Source organism: Pseudorasbora parva, chromosome 19 (genome assembly GCF_024679245.1).
Source record: "Pseudorasbora parva isolate DD20220531a chromosome 19, ASM2467924v1, whole genome shotgun sequence".
Classification (NCBI taxonomy): Eukaryota; Metazoa; Chordata; class Actinopteri; order Cypriniformes; family Gobionidae; genus Pseudorasbora; species Pseudorasbora parva.
Window position 1 is genome coordinate 15,223,267 of NC_090190.1, and position 15,954 is coordinate 15,239,220.

At 38.8% G+C, this 15,954-nt stretch overlaps 1 protein-coding gene across 1 annotated transcript in view; it reads right to left on the reverse strand.

The window, feature by feature from the left end:
• Positions 1-14,167: 14,167 nt before the first annotated feature.
• The window catches only part of lpcat1 (lysophosphatidylcholine acyltransferase 1), a 45,002-nt gene continuing 43,215 nt past the window's right edge, over positions 14,168-15,954 (reverse strand). Inside the window, exon 14 of the mRNA XM_067425710.1 lies at positions 14,168-14,698. Coding sequence (XP_067281811.1) covers positions 14,502-14,698 — 197 coding nt within the window. The 3' untranslated portion in view covers positions 14,168-14,501. The remainder of the gene's footprint in view (positions 14,699-15,954) is intronic.

Here is a 15,954-nt window from a genome sequence, read left to right on the forward strand (position 1 = left end):
TTATTGTAAAAATATTTTACAGTTGTTGCAGCTTTTACTGCATTTTGATCAGATAAAAGCAGGCTTGGTGACGCTTCTTTCAAAAACATTTTAAAAAAAATCCCACAACCCAAATTTTTTGAATGGTAAATATAAATAGATAAACATGTAAAGCATCGTCTGTGCCTAGTGTAAAGATGGTTTAAGAAAAGCCCAATCACAATTCAGTATGCAAATACAAAACCGGCTGGAATTTAGAATGCTGATGTTATAAAGATGTCATGTTGGATTTTGACTGCTGAAGTTTCTGACTCTGAGCACATGCTGAAATGGAGTCAGAAGTTATGTTCATTTAGGAAGAGATTTAGTAGTTTAGAACAAGCCATAGCCAGAAATTTTGAGGAAAAGCAATACAGTGCTGCCTTGCAAACACTGTTGAACGTGCGGGTCTGTCAGTATATGCACAATCCGGCACAAACTTCTCTCTGTCTCTATTTCTGAATCTCTGACATATTTTCTGTCTGACATTCTGCTTTTATGTATACGATATCAATTATGTCTTACTCTTTTCATCAACTGCAGTTAAATAGAATGTGAGAGGCTAAATGGGATTTACTGTACACCCTAATTGTCTGCAATCTTATTGTCTCATTATTTTAATGTATTTAAAATCTCTTCTCTTAACAAGCCCAATAAATCAATGTCAGCATACTCAATCCACTTGTCTTTTTGTGCATTTTCTTTCTGAAAGATCATCTTAATCTACACCTTTTCATTCATTGATGGTGTGAATGAAATGAAAGCCTCTCTCAGAAAGGTGCGATCTTTTATAAAAACAGGCATTTCTTTTCAAATTGTAAATCGTTGTCTATCAGTAGGCCATTTGAGTGACTGTAAATGATGCAGGAAACAGTGATGACTCATCCCAGCTCTGTTCCATGCTTCCACAAAACCATTTTCTCCCTGTTTCTTTGTCTCGCAAGGGCTCGCCGTGAGTCACCTTCCCTCACATAACAGTCATAGCTAACAGTACGTGGGCTGTTAACAATCAATTAACCAGTGCTCCTTACACGTAGAGCCATCATCAAGAATCATTCACTCCTCTGCGGCTACGCTTATACAGAAAACAAGAGTGAGACGGGAAGAAATGTTGTTTGTCTTCTGCTTTAGGTTATGTGCTTGATGCCTGTATGGTGTTGGGAGCTTGTTAACACATGTTTGTTATAACCAAACCAGATGAACGCTATGCATGTTGATGTATACCTAGGTGTACTGAAAATATGCGCTACATCTCAGGATGAACTGCCTACTTGCAACTTTTTTAATGTATAGGGTTTATTGGTTTGTGGGTTAGTGGTATTATTATTATTATTATTATTATTATTATTATTATTATTATTATTATTATTATTATTATTATTATTATTATTATTGTGTGTGTGATGCCAAAATTGGTTATTTTATTGTAACAGAGGCAAGCTAGTAAGAGCTCTAGTAAACATCACTCCCTGGCCTCAAGAGGCGACACGTCTCCCACGCCAGTTCAAATCCCGCATGGAGTGTAGCGAGTATGACCGGTTACATTTGGTGCCGTGACCCAGATGGAAGTGAGGGTGTAAACCTAGGTGCGCTCGATACTGCGGCCTTTAGCCTCCTTGTTAGCACGCCTTCCTTCCACACTGGATGTACTGGTTCAAATCGCACTCTGAGGGTCGGGTAGGCGCAGTTACATTGAGTGCTGTGACTCGGATAGAAGTGAGGTTAAATGGGTTGAGTGTAATGGAGGCAAGATAGTGAGAGCTGTGCATATAAACCTCACTCCCCTGGTTTCAAGAAAAGCGCAACCAACTGATGCTAGAGACTGTGGTGATATACCAGCAGCCATACCAGGGTGATGTACCAGCAGCCTTATCACCCTGTAGCCCAAGACTGTTTTCCCAAAGAAGCTATGCAGGGCTGAGCCTGGTCAGAACAATCTATGGGAGACCTCTTTGGAAAACTAGGTAGCTACTGGAAGAGTTGTTAGTGAGGCCAGCAGGGGGTGCCAGTCTTGTGATGGGGACACTATACTGTCAATAAGCACTGTCCTTTGGATAAGACGGTAAACCAAGGTATGGACTCTCAGCGGGTATTAAAAATCCCAGGATGTCCTTCGGAAAAAGAGTAGGGGTGTAACCCCGGCATCCTGGTCAAATTTGCCCATTGGCCTCTATCCATAATGGCCTCCTAATTATCCCCATATAGTGATTGGCTTCATTATTAGGTCTCCTCTCAACTAATAAGCTGCTGTGTGCTTCTCATTCTGGTGCAATATGGCTACTGTCGCATCATCCAGGTGGATGCTGCACATTGGTGGTTGAGGAGATTCCACCTTCCATGTCAAGCGTGTTGAGTACCCAGAAAAGCACTATATAAATGTAACAATTTATTTTTATTATTATTATCATCATTATTAGCATACCCGCCTCCCACGCTTGAGACATAGGTTCAAACACACCTACATCTTGGATGCCCTGGGGGTAAGCAGATAAACAACAAATTTTCATTTTTGGGTGAACTATACCTTTAAGAGGGGCACTAGCAAATGATGCTAGAGACTGCAGTCTTTAGGATTATTTTTAGCACACCCACTTCCCATGCCAGAGACTCGGGTTCAAATCCCGATCAGAGTGGGTAGAGTAGGACCAGTTAAATTTGGTGCCGTGACCCAGATGGGAGTGAGGTTTGGGGGTGAGTGTAACGGAGGCATGCTAGTAAGAGCTGTGCGTGTAAACCTCACTTCACTGACCTCAAGAGGAGCAGTAGAGACTGTGTCCTTGTTAGCCTCCCATGACGGAGAGGCTTGTACAAATCCTACTAGAAGTGCGTTGCTTCAAATAATAGTTCACCCAAAAATGTTCATCATTTACTCATCCTTGTTAGCGCACCTGCCTCCCAAGATGGTTCGGATCCTGCTCGAAATGGGTCGAGTAGGACCAGTTACAATTGGTGCCATGATTCAGATGGGAGTGAGGTTTAGGGGGGTGAGTTTAACAGAGTCAAGCTACTAAGAGCTGTGCATGTAAACCTCACTCCCTTGACCACAAGAGGAGCACTAGAGACTGCTTCCCTGTTAGTGTCCCATGCCAGAGAGGCTGGTTTGAGTTGCTTCAAGGAACAGTTCACCCAATAATTTTCATAATTTACTCATCCTATTCTGTTTGACAGATTGAAATCCATGTCTTCACTCTCATGTTTGGTCACGTGACAATTGAGAACCAATAAGGTTTGATGTTAAACCCGAAGTATTGTTCATGAGTTTTTTGAACGCGTACAACCAAACTTGCAGCCTTTTGTTGACCCTGTCCCAATACCCACATTTGCGGTGTTTGCACTTGTCTGTTGCCACTTGACATATTTCCTGTATTTGGCTCAACTGTTCAAGTGGGCATGAAGACCGTAAGTGTGTGTAGAACTTTAAATTACCCAAGAGGACTCACTTATAGTGTTGTAAAAAGCAAGTAGCATTTTTTACATTTTGATTTTCAATACACTTGCACTTCAAGAGTATGTTCAGACTCTTAAACGACATTTAAACAAACCAAAAACAGCATGTGATGTCACAAGATGCGACCCTAAAAAGGACAGAATACTTAATGTTAAAGGGTTAGTTCACCCAAAAAGGAAAATTATTTAATTAATTATTCACCCTTATGTCGTTGAACACCTGTAAGACCTTCGTTCATCTTCGGAACACAAATTAAGATATTTTTTGTTGAAAGCTGATGGCTGAGAAAGGCTTCAGATAGGCCTCCATTGGCATTCAGTATATTTCCACTGTCCCACTCACAAGACCCATAAAAGGCTCTAAAGACGTCGTTACAAAGTCCATCTCACTACAGTGGTTTTACAATGATTTTACAATGCGACGAAAATAGTGCGCACAAAAATCAAAATAACGACTTTATCCACCAAGATGCAGCTCCACCGTTCGAATACATGACCCGGAAGAGGAGGAGTGCCGAGACCTACACTGAAGACAATAACTTAGTGGATAAAGTCGTTATTTTGATTATTTTTGCGCACAAAAACTATTCTCGTTGCTTCGTAAAATTATTGTACAGCCACTGTAGTGAGATGGACTTTGTAGCGACTTCTTTAGTGTCTTTATGGGTCTTGTGAGTGGAAATGTACTGAATGCCAATAGAGGCCTTTCTGAAGCCTTTCTCAGCCATCAGCTTTCAACAAAAATATCTTCATTTGTGTTCCGAAGATGAACGTTGTCTTACGGGTGTCCAACTACATGAGGGTGAGTAATTAATCAAATCATTTTCATTTTTGGGTAAACTAACCCTTTAACTGTTAATGTTTCCCGTTCGGTACAGGCATTGGAACGACATCTCCTTACAGCAGAACTTAATTTATGTGTGCAATGGAGGAATTCCTGCCAAATTTGACTCCTTTACACATTTTATAAGGTCTTTGTGAGTTCTTATTTAGTAAAATAGAGTGTGAATATATGTACACAATACAAAGAGAGCATTTAGCACACAACATTGGTTTGGATGTTCAGTAAGGTCTATCGAAAAATATTCTTTTTTTTTTTTTTTGTATCTTTAAGTTCAGTGTTAAAAAGGACATTGTGAATGCTAAGCAAATCTGGACTAAATATATTTTTTCTGATTTTTTTATTTTGTTCCGGACCAAAAGAGAACTGAAGTGTGAACACCCTAAAATAAACTTCTAATGTCTGTTCACTAGTCCTTATGTAATAGATGGTAATTTAAAAATGCAGTGCTTCAAATTAAGTGATAAAAATAAAATTAAAAAGTAAACATTGGCATTTAAAAAAATGTAATATCCAGTTTATTTAATATTGCAGTTTTTCTCGAATTCATGCAAATTTGGGGCACATGAGTTTCTGAAATTCTGAGATATGCTTAGCCTCAAATGTCAGTCCGTAGTGTTATTAGAGATAATGTGAATGTTACGTGCATTGATGGCACTGAGATTTGGATTTAACAGATCTGGGACATTCTTGCACACTTAATTCCTGTCACGTGCACACACTCTCAAGTGGCCAAGACCGGAAGTGTGTGTATTGGGGTAGTCCCTATACTTTGGACTTTAGTTTATGTTTGAGGTATGTGGCACAATATTGATATAGTCTATGTATACCATGAATTAAATATCCCCACCTTTTTAAGTTTTGGGTCCCCTTGACTTTTATAACATGGACAAAGACAGTTGAATCGTTCTTCAAAATATATTTGTTTGTGTCCTGCACTGTAGGGAGTGGGGGTGGCAGTGGCTCAGTGGTTCATGTAGGTTGTCTACAAACCAGAAGGTTGGTGGTTCAATCCCCGGTTCCAACTGACCAAGTGTCGAAGTGTCCATGAGCAAGACACCCAACCCCAGCTGCTCCCGGCGAGCTGGATGGTGCCTTACATGGCTGACATCGCCGTCGGTGTATGAATGGGTGAATGTGAGGCAAAAATGTAAAGCGCTTTGGATAAAAGCGCTATATAAATGCAGTCCAGTCCATTTACTGTAAAATTTTGTGGTTGGTTTTTGTTGGTTTAACTTAAAAAAGTAAGTAACCTGGTTGCCTTAAAATTTATTTTGAGTTTATTGAAATTAAAAATTTGAGTTGATACAATGAAGGAAATTTGTTTAAAGCAGCACTAGGTAACTTTTCAACCTTCATAATATATTTTTTAAGACTCTTGTGATGATAAATCGACTTACAATAGGTCTGCCATAGCCTGATGGGGTCTGTATCGTTTTTAATCGTACTTTTAAACTTCGGGTTTCGGGTAGTAACCCGAGAAAAAGAAAAGAACTACAAAATTTGACTGCTTTACGGCATATACGTCACTTCCACCAACACACACACTTCCTTACATTCGGACGTGCGAGCCCAACATTGTTCGTCGGATAATATAGTCATGTCCGAAGCAGCAGAGACAAATAAGAAAGAAAAGGTTTTGTTGGAGGAAAGCAATAAGAGGAAATGAAAAAATGATGGGATTAAAGGCAGGACGAGGATCAAAATGTGACCAGGGTTTGCTCGTCGGCGTGAGCTGAAGGAGGCGTGCCCAACCGATGCTGTCCTGCTTGTTACGGTGAGCTACCACTCAAACATTGAACTGAAGTATCATACAGATTCTGTAAAACGGTAACCAATAGACTACTATAATGACGCTGGCTTGTAAACGTGAGCATCGTGATTATTTGGCGTTTGAAAAAAACAAAACCCATGAAATTATATTCATATGACATGCTGAAACATATGCCACTGACTGTAACGTTACCTGGGATGAAGACATTTCACACGTGCCGCCAGAAGTGCTGCACCGACCCGCGGGACGCTTTTATGAAGTTATTTGGCCCGCACCGCACCACTGTATATATTTTTACAACACGCCGCGCACCCGCGACCATTAAATAGACATACGGGGTCCGCGGGTTATGAGACGACCCACGCATCACTAGTTCAGGGCTATCAGGGTTGTCATGTCAACAAATGCACGCGCGATGGCATCCCCTGTTGTAGGATGACTGAGCTTACGACAGTAGTTGAGGACATTATTTTTTCCAAACTGTAGGGGGACCCCGAGAGCAAAAGTAGCCAAGTGGGGCTTTAATAAATAGAAACTCAAAATTTTAAGGCAACTTTTTTTCTAAATAATTTTTTACAGTGTGCAGAATAAAGAAAATCATGCAAGTTTGGAATGACATGAAGGTGAGTAAATGATCGCAGAATTTTTTTTTTTTTTTTTTGCGTGAATTTTCCCTTTAGGTCATCTTGAGCAGGCTGGTCAGTTTTTCAGCACATCTGTCACTTATTACGTCATTGACTGACAACTCACAACTTTATGCGAGTTGGGGTATCTGCTCAGGCTCTATGGAGCAGAGAGACAGACGGATACATGCAGGGTCTGTGACACTAGAGCAGTCTGTTCAGTGTGAGATGGGAATGAGACGAAACTGACATGCTTCATTGACTGAGCTGTGGAAAATGACTCACTGCTCTGAGAAACTGCACAGAGCAGAAATTCAATGAACCAATGAACTCTTGGCACTGTTGAGTGATGCTGATACGCTCAAGGTTTCAAACCACAATTAAGAGCATACTGCTGTTTATCCATGAAAGAATCTAAAAAGCAACATTACGAATGTATTTTAAGAATGTGAGATAATTGAGGTCTCTGACACCTATTATCCAATAAGTATAACTATTAACTGATGCAATAGCATGTAACACTAACAGATACAGTATTATGCTCTACTCCAGTATATACATGTTTATTATGTATAATATGGAAAATATGACAAGTGCCGGGTTTTTATATTCTCTAGATGCTGAATTAGGTCTATGTCTTTACCAATGCAAACAGAATTTTGCACATATACACTTATTTTTATTTATGTATTTATTTTTTCTGTTGTGCACAGAAGAGTTTCTTGCTTTGAACACAATGAACTGTATAAGGCTATATATACATACACTCAACAGCCACTTTATTAGGTACACCTTGCTACCAGGTTGGACCCCTTTTGTCTTTGGAACTAACTGCCTTAATTCTTTGTGGCATAGATTCAACTAGGTGCTGGAAACTGGATATTTGGTCCATATCAAGTGTGCCACATGAGTCCTGAAAAGTGAAGCCAAAGCATCTTGATCACCCCCCCAGTGACTGGATAAAGTATTGGTCATAAACCCCGCCCTCTCTGTGTAATGTACAGGACTAATAGACAAACTTAACAATAAAATTAAACTATATACATATACAACTATATACCATATACATTTTTTCCCAAAGATGATGATGATGATGATAATAATAATAATAATAATAATAATAATAATAATAATAATAATAATAATAATAATAATAATAAAACATTTTATTTAATGGCACCTTTTATGACACCCCAAGGTCACTTCACAATAAAAATACAGATCACTAAACAAAACACACAACAAACACTCCGCATATACAGAAAAAGTGCAGTCAAGACTTAATAAAACACATTATAAAAAAGCCTGTATAAAAAGATATGTCTTAAAGGTGAACTATGTAGTATTTTTGGAGTAAAATATCCAAAAACCACTAGGCCAGTGTTATATATTTTGTTCAGTTGAGTACCTACAATATCCCAGAAGTTTCCAACTATTTGTAAATTGTGAGAAAATTGCTATTTTAACTAAGGACAGGGACGTTTCAGCATTGCATTTGAGGGAGTCGCCTGTCAATTGCGTCATATCTGCGTTACCCTCGGTTTCAGCTTTTATTTGGCAGGAGCGCTTTACTCTTAGCAGTGTGAACAAGTGAACGCACGGAGTAAAGTCATAACATTGTTTTAAACACACTTAAATGTATCTAATATGATACACAGAGCTACATTACCTCAAAATCATAACCGGAAGAGCGGATCTGTGCAGGCGCCCGGCGAATGTGTCCCGTCCCGTCATAATAAAAGTCCCGGTATTCGCGAGGCGGGTATTTGTTTAACAATCGCTCCAGCAGCTGTGCTCAGGTCTACAACACTCGGTCCTGCTCTGCTTTAGACTACAGTAACGTTAATAACCGCATGCATGAACGTGATTTCTGCCTGAGTCCTATTTTCCACCGGATGTGATGAGAAGACCACATCTCCCAAGATGCTGCGCTCACACTTTGCGTCATTAAACTACGCTTTTATTTTGAATAGGCGCTCTCCAGTGGACGGAAAGCTGCATAGTGCACCTTTAAGATGCGTTTTAAAAGTCAATAAACAAAGATGGTTTCTGTCATTTTAGACAGATTTATCAGGCTTATGTTAGTTAGGGATGGCTCGATACCACAATTTTGTCTTCAATACGGTACCACAATCTAATACCGAAGTACCAATATTAAATTGATACCACAAGGTCTGATATTGCCGCAGGTATATTGTGCAAGAATGAGTACAATTATGCAAGTTTTGAGTTTATAATGTGGGCAAATACCACAACTGTTTATAAGTAACATAATATAATCAACAAAGATTATCACATCAATTCAGTTATTTGAAAACTTTCTTGTAAGAAATAATTTCGGCAAAAATCTCTCAAAATTAGCAAATTACTTCTGGCTTCAAAAGACATCACACCTGCACTATAAAGCAATCTGCATGCTCCGATTCAACATTTTCACGTTGGTCTCGGGAGGGCTAACGGAAATCAAATTTGAACATGCAAGCGATTTTATAGCATTTCATAATCAGTATTACATGGCATAGGAGCTACCAATGACACACACACGCCCTCAGACTGAGCTCGCACATTCCAAATTAAGTTTCCTTAAACAGTCAAATACACAAAATTATGTAAAAATGTCCCTCTTTAGTGAGTAGCCTATTCACATAAACACATTCGGTTATGTCTTACACGGGAATAAATAGTGCAATACATGTTAAAATATCATGAGCTCTGAATTTCATTGGTTGAAATGAACGCTGGAGATTTTGTGATATTCGATCTTATGTTATGTATGTGCGTTGATCAGTGTTAAAAGAAAATAAATGTCTAAATTAGATGGTTTGAATTATGCACTTACCTGTCAATCTCTTAGTCTCAACAAGTCAGGATAGATGATGGCAAGGTTTGATGGTTCTTCATCAGTTTTATAAGCAATTAATTACAAATTTCACAACTCCTCTCTTTATTAATTCATTTTGGGCATCTTGAGTGAGATTCAACTGTTTTATCCCTTTTGTTCGTCTATATTGTTGTCACATTTGCCGGTTTTGCGTCACTTTGGTTAGCGCAATGCCACCTAGCGGTGAATTTCGGTACAGCATACCGAAATGTGCAAAATCATGATATCGTATCATTTGAAATAAAATATATACCAATATATTTCATCAATATCAATATCAGTACCGGTATACCGTGCATCCCTAATGTTAGTTCAAGTGTTAGTTCTTTAAATAACTTTGGTTTTAGTTCGTTATTTTATGCTATAAAAACGGGTGTGTGACATTATGATTGACAGTTTCTCTGACCGTTGTAGTCACTAAGACACCAACGTACATTATTCGGGAACGCCGGGAGGAGATTGCGGCTTTAACTTTAATTTCTACATTTCCATAACTGCTTATTTCATAAAAAGTTGATTATGTAGGACTGTGGGCTGGACCTTGATATCGCAACTCATTTCGCAGTCACTGCTGCAGACTCTGGCTTTAAGTTTCTACTGCACAGAATCTATACCCAAGATGTCAGTGCCATATTTGGTCGCCCATCTTTTTTTTAAGTCTATGGTCCATATTGACATCACACAGTGGGTCGGCTGCACATCAATGAATCTCACGTTCCATTCCATCCCAAAAGCTCTCTATTTGGATTGAGATCTGGTGACTGTGGAGGCATTAGTTTAAGAAACCAGTTTGAGATTATTTGAGGGTCCACTGTGGTCATAAAGTGATGGATATGGTCAGCAACAATACTCAGGAAGGCTGCGTGATGTTTAAATAATGCTTAATTGGTACTAAGGGGCCCAGAGTGTGCCAAAAAAGTATCCCTCACACCCTTACACCACCACCACCAGTCTGAATTGTTGATACAAGGCAGGATGGATCCATGCTTTCATGCTGTTTACACTAAATTCTGACCCTACCATCTGAAAGCTGCAGCAGAAATCGTGACTCATCAGACCAGGCAACGTTTTCAGATCTTCTGTTGTCCAATTTTGGTGAGCCCGTGCAAAGTTTAGCCAGACAGGAGTGGTGTCCCGTTTGGTCTTCTTCTGCTATAGGCCATCTGCTTCAAGGTTTAATGTGTTGTGCATTCATATATGCTCTTCTGCATACCTCGGTTGTAACAAATAACTATAGATATATTTACAAAATATGCAGTTGGATAATAGACCAGCTGGCAGGTGATCAAGTGTCTTATTTCTTTTGCTTTAGAGTCAGTGGCTTCTGCAGGCCACAGTGTGCTGTGATCACCCGTGATGGGACATAAAGACACACAGTAACTAGACACATTCTGGCAAGCAATCACTAAAGCTAATTCAATGTTATGCAACAGTGAATGGAAATCTGTCTTCGTGATAAGGGCTCTGACATCCACTGTCACCGCAAAGATACGGAAACTGTTTTTCTGCTTTTGTTTAGTGACAGCCGCATTTGAGTCATTACATTGAGGGCCATATTTAAATCTCGTCTGTCGTGAAATTAAAAAAAGTTTTATTGCAGCAAGTTCAGTATCTTTGAAAGACCCATTATAAGATTTCACAGTCGCACAGCCCCGTTCGTATTTGCCATCGTTGCAGTTTGTCAAACATAAAATGTTAATTGGATTGCTAAGTGAGAAATATCGCATCCAATAGAATCCACCTCCAGTCAAAATATTGGGAAAAAGCAATATTTCAAATGAGATTTTAATTTGGATAATCTTTTGAACTTTAATAGAGCCCGAGCCAGTGGGCATATTGAGATTACCACATCATTATTAAACAAAAGTGACACAAAACCATCAATTCTCAGTCCGTGACAGATAAACGCTTTCCACTGCACAAATAATATTAGTTCTGCCTACTGACGCCAGCTCTTATCTGCCTCTGGTTTATTGGGTTCATACTGCTGTCAGGTGCTGAGAGATTTGACAGAAATGTTTGCATATATGAATAGCGGCACACACATATATGTTGGCAGATCCTTGGAGGAAGCCCGAGGCACAGCGAATGAGACTAGTCCATATCGGTGGTTTAATGAAATTCTCCCTGCTCATCAAACACGGGCAGAGTGATTATACATGGAGAGGGACAGACAGACGAGATGAAACGTAGGCCTATGCTGTCCAAATATCACCCTCATTACATATCATTATCATATTAATGCCCGCCATAAGGACGGACATGTCTCGGGGTCGGACTAAAAGTACACAAACGTATGCGGATTCAGACGCAGTCGTTCCTTCAAATCGTCTGTGATATTGTCCTGATACGTGTAGTCAGCATGGGTAATTTTTTTCACCCCCTCAACAGCTCGAGAATCTGAATTTCCGGAAATGGAAGTCGTAGTAGGCCTATTGCACTTCCAAATTTACATATGAACTCATTTCATTTGTTAAACATTACCCTTACTGAACTGAACCAAATCAACACTGAACTGACTTGAGCTGAATAATAACAGTATTTTGTTCTGTGTCACAGAATTTGAATACGTCTCATATTTGAAGAAGCGTATTTGAAGCTGATTTGAAACAACTATGTAAATAAAGTATAAAAAATAAAATACATTTAGTATTTTTTTGTGTGTGTATCATTTACAGCGGTGATGACAGTGCTCTACAGCTAATCGCATTGTGCATAAATATCAATAATCAATTACACACCCGTTTACAACACCAGAGTGATTATTCATTCAGATCTCCACAAGACATAATTTCCATGAATTGAGTGCATGCTCTGAATAGTCCCATATTAATCCACATTAAAACGGTAACACTTTCTTTTACAGTGTCCTTGTCACATATAGCTACTTACCATAGTAATAACAGTAAATTAGTCATAATTGCAACTAACCCTCATCCAAATCCTATGGTAAATACATGTAATCAATATTATTCAGTAGCCTACTTAAATATATATAATTAGCCTACATTGTAACAATGTTACCTTAATGAGCAACCATTACCTTACAGAAATGACAAACTCACGTTTCTGTCAGACTATACAAATGTGACTGCTGCGTCCATTCACGGAAAAGGAAAGAAGAACAAAGAATTACACTGGAGGAGAATTTCAAGGGCACTTTGGCTAATTCAGATGACCAGGTTGCATAGCAACTTCATCCATTCAGTCCATCCGAGTGTCAAATCCTGCTTTCCATGAGCCGTTTCAGATGATGTCATTATCTATTAACAGCTTGGACACAGGTGGCAAAATGCTCCACTTTCAAAAACCCAAGAAGCAATTCTTAGTCTATTTTTACAACAGGGATGATGTAATGCTTTTTCTTGCCGTCTATCCAGATGATTAAGGGCGTTTTGTTAATGTTATAGCGCCACCCTGTGGTGCAGCGAAACATTCTTTTATGTAAGTTTCTCTAACAAATGACATCATGTGTTTACATCGTAGGCTTAGGTGACAGAGAGGAGAGGAGTGAAAGAAAAAGGTGGGCGAGGGAAAAAAATAGAGCAAGAGAAAGAACAGAGAAAGAAAACGGGAGAGAATGTGAAAGACTAACATGAGAATATGAATGAAAACAGTGAGTCATGTTAAAGAATAACGAAGACAAATTAAGAGGACAGAGAAAAGGATTCATCAGCAATGAAAAATATTCTGTGCTCAAAGATTTTTTTTTTTTTAAATACACTGGTATCACCCTGATAATATGTCAAATTGCTCAGGCTCAGTGACTCTATGACGTCATGTCACTGAGATGCTTCCAAAAGCAACATTGTAACATCCTCCAAAATCAGAATCTCAAACATTTTCTAAAACTACTATCGCAAACACAATCAGCACAACGTCCAACAATGATTTGAAGTCACTCTCTTGACTTTTGTGGATATATTGCGCCCCTTTGTGGTGAAGTTCCACAGAGTTAATAAATAAACTCCTACACTGGAATTGCGTTCTTTAAAGAGTTGTCAAGGCCCAATTGTCAGTAGTTTGGTCGTCTGTTGCTTATTAAAATGTAATTTTAAATGGTCAATAAATCACATTTATTTTCCCAATAGAGCAGTAAAAACTCACTAATTGAAGAAAAAGTCATTCATAAGAAAATCTTTTTGACTTTACAAACAGGAACATTTTATACGACAACAATACAAATATTTAGAACAATTAAGGATTATTTTTTTTTAATACTGTGGAAAGGAGGAGCTGACTTTCGAACAGAAGCTCAATAAGTTAAACCATTTGACAAAATATAGAATTGGGGAAAATTACTAGATTTTAACATTAATAATGTGTTCTTAAACAAACATTCACCTTAGTAAAATAGTTCAGACATATTTGAGTTAATTTGTCTATAGGATTTATTAATGAAAGAATTAATTCCGTCTAAAAGCCAACCTGAGACTAAAAGGTTCACAAAAATTTTTCTTTTACAAATATATTTTGGTGGTATGTGTTGTAATATTGCCCCACTGTTAATAATACACCTCAACACCTTGAAAGATATCAGCCAAGACTTGTTTGTTGTTGAATATATTAAAAACACACGCTCATGTTATAAAGCAAACAATACTTTATATAGAAAATCTGTTATAATCTCTGAAAAAAAGAAGAAGAAAAAACACCAACAAAAACAATGCAAGGCATTCAAATGTAGTCAGTTTGGATTCCATTCGTAAGATCTGTCAGAAAACAAACCGCCTTGAAGATTTTTTTAACAGAAAAAAAAAAAAAAAAAAATCCCTGGGGTAATGTACCCAGATGCAAATTCCGATTGAACTTGAAGATAATGTCTGTCATCACCTCTCCTGCACACAGAAGTACACACATGCACACAAAACACCCTCCCACACTGAGGGTGACAGGCTGTGATAGTAAAAGCTGCTTTTAGTCCTGTTTCTTGCTGTGTGCAGCACTGTCAGTGTTTGGATCTCGAGGGCTGAAGTCAGCACAGAAGCCGTTAGTTGAAGGCTGAGACTCTGAGGGTGAAGTGGGTTCTCTGGAGTGTTGAGGGATTGGCTCATGGAGACAGTGGTACTGCTCCACAAAATCAGGACATTTCTCCATAAACTGGCAAAAATCATCTGTCACAAAACATAGCATGTTTAAAAGGTAATACATACCAAACATATGAGACAAATGTCATTAATTTAACTCTTTTTTCCCCCGTTTTCAACAAAAAAGGGCAAAACATATTACATTTTTTTACACATATTTCTTAAGCATGTAGTGGTCCCTTGTTAAAAATAAGTGCATTTAATGTTGTCAAAATTAGAATTACATTTACCTTTTTTTGTTAAAGGGGGGGTGAAGCACTCAGTTTCAGTCAATTTCATGTCAATCTTGAGTACCTATAGAGTAGTATTGCATCCTTCATATCTCCGAAAAGTCTTTAGTTTTATTATACTTATAAAAGAAATATGGGCTGTACCGAGTCTTTCCGGAAAAAAAACCGAGCGGCTGGAGGCGTATCGTGTGGGCGGAGCTAAAGAATGACGAGCGCACACAAAGCAGTGACGTCCTCAAGCGTGGAGAAGAAAACGTTCCTCTAATAAACCATGGCTATCAATCAGATTCAACTAATACATATATGATCCAGAATCAGATCTGGAGGCTGAAATAAATTGAACAGGAGAAACAGCAACAGCAGGACGTCTGTCTCTGTGGTATGTACTGTATTTAGTGGCCTGTCAACATTTGTGTGTGTTTACTCGTGGTTTATGAGGACATGATTTGGTTTATGGACTATTGTATGCGACTAAACCTTAGCAGTAGCAAGCCAAACAGTTTTACACGTCAGACTAGGTGTAACGTTATACATAGAACAACAATGGAGTAACCGTTGAAGAAGCACGCTTTGTGAGAACTTCCCCTAGGTTTATGTTTGGGGTGGTTTTACAATAAACAAACTGACACCTATATTGGTCAGCTAAACAAATGTATTTAAACACACACCATAGATTGCATGCTCCATTGATAAATTAACTAACGTTATACACGATCGTGTTGTTTACTGATGTTTACTTACGCGACGATAGCCAACAACATAGACATTTGAAGCGGTTTGACTCACCGCCTGTTTCCAAAGCAGGACCGTGAACCTTTATCGCTGGGACCTCTCCGTCATAAACTCACTTCTTTGGTAACACTGTTGATTTCGTGAAGTCCTGTGACAGCAGTGACCATGGAGATCTACTTTTGCGAAACAACTGAAGTGTGATGTCACCAGCAGCCATATCACCCTGTTGCCCAAGAATGGTTTCCCACTGAAGCTAAGCAGGGCTGAGCCTGGTCAGTACCTGGATGGGAGACCAACTGGGAAAACCAGGTAGCTGCTGGG